The 12,617-nt window shown below is 37.0% G+C and overlaps 1 protein-coding gene across 1 annotated transcript in view; it reads right to left on the reverse strand.

Annotated features, from left to right (window-relative positions):
- Positions 1 to 12,617, reverse strand: part of MAP4 (microtubule associated protein 4) — a 193,728-nt gene that overhangs the window by 58,789 nt on the left and 122,322 nt on the right. Inside the window, 2 exon segments of the mRNA XM_042978817.1 lie at positions 706 to 819; positions 7,040 to 7,162. Coding sequence (XP_042834751.1) covers positions 706 to 819; positions 7,040 to 7,162 — 237 coding nt within the window.

A 12,617-nucleotide genomic window follows, 5' to 3' on the forward strand; every position in this document is an offset into this window, starting at 1 on the left:
CTGGAAGCCTAAAATTGCTTTCCTTTTCCTGTCATTTCTCTACCAATTTATGGTTCTTCATTGAAGATGCTATATAAACCAAAATTCTAAGCTACCATTTTGAATTACTTTTCTCCCATGTGATGGATACTGCTTGTTGACAAACTGTTTGTCTCCTGTTAATCTTGTCGTTAACAAGTCCCAGCAGAAAACCTAAGATGGGAAGAAGTAAAGTTTCACCTCCCCCACAGTACCCTGGCCATGTTCATGTTACAAGTGATACAACAAAACCAGGAATAAGGACACTACTAATTGAGATCTAAGATCTGTTTAATGTTTACCACGTATCAGACACCATAAGAAGTGCTTCTACAAAATTTTACTTAATTATCACCCCATCTTTAAGGAAGGAACTAGTGCTGGCCCCACTTTATAGGTAAAGAAATCAAAGTTTACAGAGGACATAACTTGCCCAAGGCAATGAATTGGTAAAATGTGGAAAGAGAATCTGGCCCTATGATAGTGTCTTCAAGATCCCATGAGAGGATATGATCAGACTCTGAGCAGCCCAACTGTGAACTCTCTCCTGTGACCAATCTAGAAAGAGACTTGTTACAGCCAGAGCCAATAAACATGACTGCCTAGTGGTTAACTTCAAAGGTGATGGGTTAAAGGCCACATTAATTGTTTGGAGTTAAGCAATAAATCCAGTTGAAGAAGTCATACCGTAACTGTCTTGCAGGGGATCATTTTGTTCTGTAAATGCTGAAGCATTGGTTGTTCCACTGGGGAGAAAGAGAAAATCTTCCAGGCCATCATCATGATGCATCTTAAAGGGATCTGGAATAAAGAAGGAATTTAAAATTCATTCCCAGTGAATACAACTAAAATGATTAGCATTCCTTATTAGCCTATGATGAATATTGATTGGTTACATGTGTGTTGTCACTATAAGTGAAATAAGTTGAGATAATATGTGACTGAAAATGGTAGAGAATCACGAATTCCTTTGTTACAAGTTAAGAGTATGCAATCTCATATTCTCTACGATTTGATTATCTGAATCAGTCAACAAATAACAAACTAAAAACACAACTAATGGTCAATTCTATAACATGCTAAGAGGTGAAAGTACAGATTTGATTAAACTTTCAATATATATTTAGACATTCACTTCAGGTTATTAAGGAAAAAAAAAAAAAAAAAGATAGCCAGGCAAGTAAAAAAGACATTTTCACCTCATGTGGGCATCATGAAGAAAACTACTTTTCAAAACCTGTCTGAATGAGACAAGGTAAACAGCTGGCATCTGAAGAAGAGAAATAAGCTCCAGAATCAGGAGTTGCCATAAATAAAGTCACTCAAAACATGAGGGAAACTCTGTGCCTTCTTAGATGAAAAAAAGAACAAAGCCAGTCAGATCGAGCAAGAATTTGGTTCTAAGAAGGCCTTCTCAAAATTTAGCACACATCTGAATCACCCTGCAGGCTTAAAGAAACACTGATTGCTAGGCCCTAAGAATCTGCATTTCTCACTAGCTCCTTGGTAGACTCGTAAGGTGCTTCATTTGTCAGAGGCAGCTGCATAAAAACCTAGGCCTTGGGAGAATGTTCATTCCTGTGGCTCTGAGGCAGCTGGACCACCCTCTTCTAGTAAGGGATGTCAGAAGCAGGGGAGACCATGGCACTGGGAAGTATGAACAAGCAGAAAGCAAACTGAGAAGCTGCTGGAGACAGAGGAGGCCCTAGTGCTGCTTCTCCAGAACAGTGGGGGAGCTGGGAGAGGAGAGAGATTCTAACCATTCACTCTCCCCAGGATCACTTCGTTTGAAATGCTGCCGCTTGCTCTGCTCCTCAGGCTTCCACTGAAGGAAAACAGGAAGCTTAAACCATCAACGAGAGTAACTGCTGTATGGTTTGCACATTAGGATGGGAAACTGCTAACTTGCATGTAAAAATGAGTGGTTTCTACAAAGTTCTGTCATTTTCTTATTACTTTTTTAGTGGGTGCCTCTAATATGGCAGACTCTGTGAGCTCTAAAAACCCAGAGATGTGTAAGATCAGGGTTGAGAACATTTAGCAGAGGGATGTTTTAGTTCAAGTCAAGGATGATCTTCCCTTGATAAATATTTAAGCTGAGAACTAAAGAACTAATTAAGTCGTTAGAGAGAGGAAGACCTTTTCTCTATCTGTATTCCTTCCCTTAGTGATCTCATCTAATCTCACAGTTTAAAATTCTGTGTATAAATTAATGACACTCAAATTTGTACCTCGAGCCATCTAGATATCACCCCTTATTTCTTGACTTTCATATCAAATTGCCAACTCTTAATGTATGAAATAAAGCTAAAATGTAGTATGTTTCCCAAACTACCCCTCATGAAATCTTCCCATCTCTAGTGGCATTCTATCTTTTTGGTCAAAAACACTGGAGTCATCCTTGACTTCTCTCTTTCATACAAATTTGATTCATAAGAAAATTCAACTGACCTGACCTTCAAAATGTCTCCCAGAACCTATTTTTTTTTCCCTACCTTCAATGATTAGGGTGTCTCACAGGTTGTAGTCAAAGTATTGGCCAAGACTGTGATCATCAGAAGACTTGACTGGGGCTGGAGAACCTGCCTATACAATGATTTACTTACATGGATATTGACTAGAAGCCTCTGTTCCTCCCCTATGTGGGCCTCTCCATAGCATCTGGCTATCCCCAGGATGAGTAAACCCAGAATGACCAAGATGGAAGCCACAGTGTCCTTTATAACCTAATCTTAGAAATGATATACCATTATTTCTGTCATCTATTCTACTGGTCACACAGACCAACCCTGGTACAATGGGAAGTTACTACTTCAAGTTGTGAATACCAGGAGGTGGGGTTCATTGGAACCATCTTGGGGGTGGACTACCACACTTGACTTTCAAGACATTATATTTTTCTGGCTTTTCCCCAACATCAAAACCGGCAATTCCTTTGAAGTTACCCTTGCTGTTTCCTCTCCTTCCTGACTTGAATTAGTAATTAAAAACTACTCACAAGAAAATTCCTAAGTTGGCTTCGCTATTGAATTCTACCAAACATTTAATGAAAAATTAAAACCAATTCTTCATAAACTCTTCCAAAACTAAAACTCAAGAGGGGAGAACACTTCGTAACTCATTCTATGGTTGGTATCACCACAGAATGGTATAACTCTGATATTACTCTGATACCAAAACTAGACAAAGACATCAGAAGGAAACTACAGATCAATATCTCTTCTAAATACGGATGCCATGGGGCGCCTGGGTGGCGCAGTCGGTTAAGCGTCCGACTTCAGCCAGGTCACGATCTCGCGGTCCGTGAGTTCGAGCCCCGCGTCAGGCTCTGGGCTGATGGCTCGGAGCCTGGAGCCTGTTTCCGATTCTGTGTCTCCCTCTCTCTCTGCCCCTCCCCCGTTCATGCTCTGTCTCTCTCTGTCCCAAAAATAAATAAAAAACGTTGAAAAAAAAATTTTAATAAAAAAAATAAATACGGATGCCAAAATGTTCAATACGTTTATGAATGTGCCAGCAAATAACATGAGTTATACACCATGACCAAATGAGATTAATCCCAGGAATGCAAGATTAGTTTAACACCCCAAAATCAATTAATGTAATACATACATATCAGTAGAATAAAAAATGAAATCACATGGGAGCACCTGGATGGCTCAGTCAGGTTAAACGTCTGACTCTTGGTTTCAGCTCAGGTCATGATCTCAGTTTGTGGGATTGAGACCCACGTTGGGCAATGCGCTGACAATGCAGACAGAGCCTGCCTGAGATTCTCTCTCTCCCTCTCTCTCTGCCCCTCCCCTGCTTACTCCCACTCTCTCAATAAATAAATAAATAAATAAATAAATAAATAAACTTAAAATAATAATAAAACCACATGATCATTTCAATAGGTGTAGAAAAATCACTTGACAAAACCCAACACCCTTTCATGATAAATCAAACACTTGACAAATTAGGAATAGAAGGCATTTTCCTTAATCTAAAAAATGGCATCTATAAAACACCCACCACTGACACCATACTTAAAAAATGGCAAAAGACTAGATGCTTTCCCTCTAAGACTAGTAACAAAATAAGGATGTCTGCTCTCACTACTTCTAGTTATCATTGTATTAAAGACTCTGGCCAGGAAAATTAAGCCAAAAAAAGAAATAAAAGCCATCCAGATTGGAAACGAGGAACTAAAACTGTATTTGTAAATGACATGATCTTACATATGGAAAATCCTTAGGAATCCACTAAAAAACTATTAGAACTAATGAGTTCAGCAAGGCTGGAAGATACAAGATCAATATACAAAAACCACTCGTGTATCTACATCCTTCCAATGAACAAACTGAAAATGAAATTAAGAAAACAACTCCATTCACAGCATTAAAAAGAATAAAATACTAGGAATAAATTTTACAAAAGGGAGTATAAAATTTACACTCTGAAAACTACAAAATATTGGTGAAGGAATAAGATATAAATAAACGGAAAAACATTCTATGTTTATGGATTTGAAGATAATATTGTTAAGATGGCAAAACTCCTCAATTTGATCTATAGATTTAATGCAATTCCTAACAGAATCCCAGCTGATTTCTTTATAGAAATTGACAAGCTGATTCTAAAATTCATATGAAATGCAAAGGACCCAGAACAACCAAAATAATCGTCAGAAAAAACAAAGTAGGAAAATCTACACTTCCCAACTGCAAAACTTACCACAAAGCAACAGTAATCATGACAGTATAGTGCTGGCTTAAGGACACACATATAGATCAACAGAACAGAACTAAGAGTTGATAAACAAAACTATGTATCTATGGTTAACAGATTTCAACAAGGATACCAAGACCATTCAATGGGGAAAGAATAGTCTTTCCAAAGACTGGAGACGGGACAACTGGATATCCACATGAAAAATAATGAATTTGGACCTCTACCTCTCACCATATAGAAAAACCAATTTACAGTGGACCGAAGACCTTAATAAGGCAAGGGCTAAAATTATAAAAATTTTAGAGAAAAACATAAGGGTAAATGTTCATGACCTCAGTTTGGCAATGGGCTCTTAGGTATGACATCAAAGTATGAGCAACAAAAACTAGTCTTCAAAATCAAAAACTTTTATGCATCAAAGGACACTATCAAGAAAATTAGAAGACAACCCACAAAATGGGAGAAAGCATTTGCAAATCATAAACCTGATAAGGGTCTAGTTTATAAAGAACTCGTACAGGGCACAACAAAAAGACAAACCAATTAAAAATGGGACAGAGGATTTCTCTAAGGAAGATATATAAATAGCCAACAAACACACGAAAAGTGAAAAAGATAATCAACACCATTAGCCAATACAAAAATGCAAACAAAAATCATAACAAGATACCATTTCATACCAACTAAGTTAGCTCTAATTTTTGAAAAAGAAAAACAAGCATTTTTAAGGATGTGGAGGAATTACAAACCTAATCCACTACTGGTGGGAATATAAAATGGTACAGGTGCTTTGGAAAACAGTTGGGCAATTCCTCAAATTAAACACTGAGTTATCATATGCTCAGCAATTCCAGTCTAGGTATTTCTCTCAAGAGAAATTTAAGTATATGTCTACTACACAAAACCCTTTTTAAAACAGCATTACTGACAACAGTAAAGAAAAAAAAAAGGAAACTGCCTATATGTTATCAACTGATGAACAGATAAACAAAATGTAGTATATCCATACAATGCAGTATTATGAGGTCCTCTGAAAGAATGGAGTACTGATCCATGCCACAAACCACGAGTCCTTGAACACTTGCTAAGTGAGAAAGCTAGTCACAAAAGACCATATATTATTCCATTTCCATAAAATGTCCAGAATAGATAAATTTAGAGAGACAGAAAGAGATTAGTGGTTGCTTAGGGCCAGGGTGGATAAGGAGATAGGGAGTGATATTTAAAGAATACAGGGTTTCTTTCTGAGGTAATACTAAAAATCCACTGAACTATACATTTTAAATGGGTGAATTGTATGGTATGTGAATTATATCTCAATAAAGCTGTTTTGAAAAATTATATATCTAGCCTAGCCAATAATTGGAAAATGGCATAGAACATCAAGTACTAGATTATTTGGAACCAGTTATAAGCTCCTTATTAATTGGATGGCAAAAAAGAAGCCATATATAAGTGCAAACAAGACAACAGCTCTCAACCTGGCGTGGCGGCAATGATGCTATTACTTTGAGGTCCTTCTGCAATCCATTCCTGCCACCATTTCCAGCTCTAGCCAACTACACATATGCTTTCTGTCTCTATAGATTAGTTTGATTTTATAGAAATGAAGTATGAGGGGCGTCTGGGTGGCTCAGTTTGTTAAGCGTCCGACTCCCAATTTCGGCTCAGGTCATAACCTCATGGTTTGTGAGTTCTAGCTCCGCATTGGGCTCTGCACTGACAGTGTGGAGCCTGCTTGAGATTCTCCCTCTCTCCCTCTCTCTCTCTCTGTCCCTCCCCTGTTCACGTGCTCTCCCCCCTCCTCTCTCAAAATAAATAAATAAACTTTTTTTAAAAAGGTGAAGAAAAAAAAAGAAATGGGGTATGAGTCCTAGTTTTCCCTTCTGTCAAATGAGGATCATATGTACTTGGCAGAGTTAGGTAAGAAACACAGAAAATATGTATAGAAAGGCTCTAGCACTGTGCCAGGCACAACACAGATATTCAACAAATGGTGCTATTATTACTGTAGTAATTCCTTTTGGAAGAATTAGGTTCTAAGGTACTACTGACCATTAGTCTTCAGTGAGTATGAATTTCAGTTAAGTTACTCAGAACAGGCTTTAAATCTAGAGGGGTGTGTGCCTCAGATGAAGGGATCAAGAAAGAGGAGAAAGGGTCACCTAAATTTTCAGGGTAAATGAGTACACTTTGGTTGTACCTGACAAGCTATACTTAGGCTAAAGGGTTCTATGTGAGCAGTGGCTGTAAATTATTCATGTTTATGTCATCGCTCACACTGAGCAGCCACAGGCAAGCCTGCACTTACCAGTCTGGGTAGGATTCACCAACTGTTCAGGTTCGAAGCAGAAGTTTGTATTTTCTGGCCAGTTCTGGATGTTCTGATATCCTTGGAAGGTCATTTTCTCGTCAAGGAATGGAGTTGGAGACCCTTCAAACAGAAACACAAAACAAAAGTTATAAAATACTACTGTCTTCCCTTCCACTAGAATTGAGTTTCTACAAGCATTATAGCTAGTACCATAGGACAAAATCATACCTAGCTAGTGCATTTGAAGACCATTTTTTTTCCCTTTATTAAGACAGAAAAACAATCAAGATGCTGGAAGCATAGGTTGTTATATAAGGTTAAAAACATCATAGGATGACTTCTGGTTATGATATATGAAAAGGTTAGTGATTTTCATCCACAAAGGAACAAGTATAAAATTGGGACAAAACTGGGAGGTTTGGGTGGCTCAATCGGTTAAGCATCCAACTCTTGATTTCGGCTCAGGTCATGATCCCACAGTTTGTGGGTTTGACCCCTGCATCAGGCTTTGTGCTGATAATGGAGAGCCTGCTTGGGATTCTCCCTCTCCCTCTTTCTCTCTGCCCCTCCTCCACTCATGCGCGCGCGCACGCGCGCGCTCTCTCTCTCTCTCAAAATAAATAAACTTTAAAAACCAACTGGGACAAGACTGTCAACAGCAATCATTTCAAGTCACCAAAATTAAAAAAAAAAAAGTCAGATCTAAATAAATACAGAGACATACTACGTTCATCAATGCAAAACTCAATATTGTTAAGATGGTAATTCTCAAACTGACCACTATATTCAAGGCAATTAAAAGTGTCAGCAAAATTTTTTGAAGATGTCAGAATGGAAATGCATAAAAACACAAAACAGCCAAAACAATTTTGAAGAAAAGCACATTGGAGGACTTACATTACTTGATTTCAAAAGTTACTTTTACAAATGTACAATAACCAAGTCAGTGTTGTACGGACCACACATTAGATAAATGGAGCAGAACAGAGTTCAGAAAGAAACCTAAGTTGTGGATGACTGGTTTTTAACAGAGGTGCCAAGGGAATTCAATGGGGAAAGGATAATTTTTTTCAACCAGTGATACAGAAACAGTTGGTCACTTACCTCACACCACATGCAAAATCTAACTCCAAATAGATTAAAGACCTAAATATAAACATGTAAAACTAAAAACTTGTAGAAGAAAACTAGGAGAAAAATCTCTGTGACCCTGGATTAGACAGAGACTTCTTAGACATGTCATCAAAGGTAGGATCCAAAAAAGAAAAAAATACTGATGAACTGGACATCATGGAAATGTAAAACTTTTGCTTTTCAAAGATACCATTAAGAATATGAAAAGAGAAGACCCCAACTGAGAGAAAATATTTGCAAATGGATGAATCTGATAAAGGACCTGTATTCAGAAGAGATCAAAATCTGTTACAATATAATCTACATTAGCTAAGTTTTAATAAGAGAGAAACAGTTCACTTATCACATTAAAAACTTAATATATTTATAAGTAACTTAAATATTGGTACATACTGTGGATTCAAAACTGTGTTTAAGCATTTAATATGGAGGAAAAGCGACTTCACTCTTTGCTTAGTTTTGTTTATACTTGCTGTGAACAATGTGTAAACTTTTCTTTAATTTCCCTTATACTTTCTTTGCTCTGATCATATTTATTAAGATGTTATTCTTTGTTAAGTCTAATGATAAAAAATTAAGACTTGGAAAAAATCTCTTCCAACACAGTTATAACACAAGCAACTCAATTTTAAATGGGGGAAAGATTTCAACAGACATTTTCATCAAGGAAAATACACAAATGGGTAATTTGCACACGAGAAAAAGCTCATCATCATTAGTCAATAAGGAAATGCAAACTGCCATCACTATGAGATGCCACTACACTACAGAACTGCTAAACCAAAAGACTGATGATACCAGGAGTTTGTGAGGATATAGAGAAAAAGGAAGCTTCTTTCATTCCTGGAGGGAATGTTAAATTCTTTAAGTAAATACTAAATAAATACTTTAGAAAATAGTCTGGGGCACCTGGGTGGTTCAGTCATTTAGGCTTCCGACTTCGGCTCAGGTCATGACATGATCTAGCTGTTTGTGAGTTCGAGTCCTGCCTCGGGCTCTGTGCTGACAGCTCAGAGCCTGGAGCTTGTTTCAGATTCTGTGTCTCCTCTCTCTCTGCCCCTTCCCTGCTCACATTCTGTCTCTCAGAAATGAATAAACATTAAAAAAAAAAAAAAAACTTTTTTAAAGAAAATAAGTCTGATGGCTTCCTTTTCTTAATAACAGCTTAACCGAGATAATAAATTTACCCTAAACTGTTTTTTAAGCTTTATTTATTTATTCTGAGAGAAAGAGAGCATAAGTAGGGGAGGAACAGAGAGAAGGACAGAGAGAGAATTCCAAGCAGGCTCCACACTATCCACGCAGAGGCAGACGCATGGCTTGAACTCACAAACCGTGAGATCATGACCTGAGCAGAAATCGAGTCGGATGCTTAACTGACTTAGCCACCCAGGAGCCCCTAAATTTACCCTTTTAAAGTGTAGAATCCAGTGTGTTTTACTATATTCACTGAGTTATATAACTACCACCACTATCTAACTTAACATTTTTATTAACTCCAAAATCCTATACCCATTCCCCTTTCCCACTTTCCCCCAGCCCCTAGCAATCATGAATCTACTTTCTGTTTCTGTGAATTTTCCTATTCTAGATATATCACATAAATGTAATCATACAATATGCAGCCTTTTGTGACTGGCTTATTTCACTAAGCACACTGTTTCCAAGGTTCATCCTCGTTGTGGCGTGTGTCAGAACTTCACAGCTTTATACGGCCAAATAATACTCCATTATATGAATATACCATAGTTTATCAATTCATTTGTTGACATTTGATTGTTTCCATTTTTTGGCTATTGTAAACAACGTTGCTATATACATTTAGGTACAGGTTTTTGCATATGTTTCCAATTCTACAGAATTTCTGGGTCATACAGCAACTCTTATGCTTAACATTTTGCAAATCTCTCTCAAAAATAAACATAAAAAAAAAGAAATGTCTATTCAAACCATTTACCCATTTTTTAATTGAGCTATTTGGGTTTTTTAAATTATTACTGAGATGCAAGATTCACTTTTTTAAATTCAAGCACAGTTAACATACAACGTTTTATTAGCTTCAGGTGTACAATACAATGATTCAACAATTCTATACATTACTCAGTGCTCATCACAGTAAATGTACTTTAAAAAAAATTTTTTTTTAATTTACATCCAAATTAGTTAGCATATATTGCAACAATGATTTCAGGAGTAGACTCAGTGGCCTTTACCCATTTAGCCCATCCCCCCCCCCCCACAAACCCTCCAGTAACCCTCTGTTTGTTCTCCATATTTATGAGTCTCTTCTGTTTTGTCCCCCTCCCTGTTTTTATATTATTTTTGTTTCCCTTCCCTTATGTTCACCTGTTTTGTCTCTTAAAGTCCTCATATGAGTGAAGTCATACGATTTTTGTCTTTCTCTGACTAATTTCACTCAGCATAATACCCTCCAGTTCTATCCACATAGTTGCAAATGGCAAGATTTCATTCTTTTTGATTGCTGAGTAATACTCCATTGTATATATATACACCACATCTTCTTTATCCATTCATCCATCGATGGACATTTGGGTTCTTTCCATACTTTGGCAATTGTTGATAGTGCTGCTATAAACATGGGGGTGCATGTGTCCCTTCGAAACAGCACACCTGTATCCCGTGGATAAATGTCTAGTAGTGCAATTGCTGGGTCATAGGGTAGTTCTACTTTTAGTTTTTTGAGAACACAGTAAATGTACTTTTAATTGCCTTCACCTATTTCACCCATCTCCTCACCCACCTTTCTTCTGGCAACCACCAGTCTGTTCTCTGTATTTAAGAGTGTGCTTTTTGCTTTTTTACTTTGTTCTTTTGTTTCCTAAATTCCACATATGAGTGAAATCATATTGTATTTGTCTTTCTCTGATTTATTGCATTTAGCATTCCACCCTTGAGATCCATCCAAGATTTATTTTCTTGAGGATATCTTTAGCACAAACAATTTTTAATTTAGATAAAATCCAATTTTTCTTTTTGAAGATTTCATTTTTAAGTAATCTCTACACCCAACATAGGACTTGAACTTACAACACCAAGATCAAGAGTCACGTGCCACTCCGACTGAACCAGCCAAGTGCCTGGACAAAGTCCAATTAATCTGCTTTTCTTTTGCCACTTGTGCTTTGGAGCCCTAAGAAACCACTGACTAATCCAAGGTCATAAAGATCTATGCCTAGGTTTTCTTGTAGGAGATTAATAGTTTTACCTCTTATATTTAGGTCTATGATCCACTTTGAGTTTTTTTTTCTTTTTTTATGTGGTAATAGAGGTAGGGGTGCCAACTTCATTCTTTTGCACATAGATATTCAGTTTTCCTGACCCCGTTTGCTGAAAAGACTATAGCAGTCCCCCCTTATTGGTGGAGAATATGTTCCAAGACACCCCAATGGACTCCTGAAACTGCAAACAGTACTGACCCCTATATATACTACTATTTTTCCTATTCATACATACCTATGACAAAGTGTAATGTATAAATCAGGCACACCAAGAGGTTAACAATAACTAATGAAATAGAATAATTATAGCAATATACTATAAACAAAAGTTATAGGAATGTGGTCTCTCTACCAAAATATTTTGGTGTACTATGTTCACCCTTCCTGTGATGATATAAGATGACAAAATGCCTGTGATGAAATGAAATAAGGTGAACGACATAGACACTGTGACACAATGTTAGGCTACTGCTGACCTGATCTGTCAGAAGGAGAACCATCTGCTTCCATAAACTCGCTAGCCATGGATAACTGAAACCATGGAAAGCAAAACCACGGATAAGGGGGTACTGCTGTGTTCTTCTCCCTTGATTTATTTAGCACCCTTGTTGGAAAATGTAAGAGTTTATTTCTAGACTTTGACAGTTTCTTAAAATGTTTCTGAAAATGTTAAACACACACTTACCACATGACCCAATAATTTCAACCCCAGGTTGAAAGAGAAATGAAACCATATATCTATATAAAAACCAGTATATTAATGTTGACAGCTGCATTATTCATAATAGCTAAAAATCAGAAACCCAATGTTCATCAACTAGTGAATGGATAAACAAAATACGGTGCATACATACAGTGGAATAATATGCAGCTGGCTATATAAATGGGAATGAACTACTGATAAACACTACAATACAGATGAGCCTTAAAAGCATTGTGATCTGTGAGAAAAAGCAAGACACAAAAGACTATATGTTTTATGATTCTGTTCACATGAGTTTTCTAGAAAAGGCACAACTATAAAGACAGGAAATAGAATAGTGGTTGCCTAGACTATAGGTAGGAATGGGAATTGAGCATAAATGGGCCCAAGGGAATTCTGAGGGTGATAAAAATATTCTAAAAATGGATTAGGGTGACTTTAGTATATACTTCCTTGTTAGGGGTATGAACTTTTGTTGAGAGGGGCATAAAAGTCAATG

Source organism: Panthera tigris, chromosome A2 (genome assembly GCF_018350195.1).
Source record: "Panthera tigris isolate Pti1 chromosome A2, P.tigris_Pti1_mat1.1, whole genome shotgun sequence".
Taxonomy (NCBI): domain Eukaryota; kingdom Metazoa; phylum Chordata; class Mammalia; order Carnivora; family Felidae; genus Panthera; species Panthera tigris.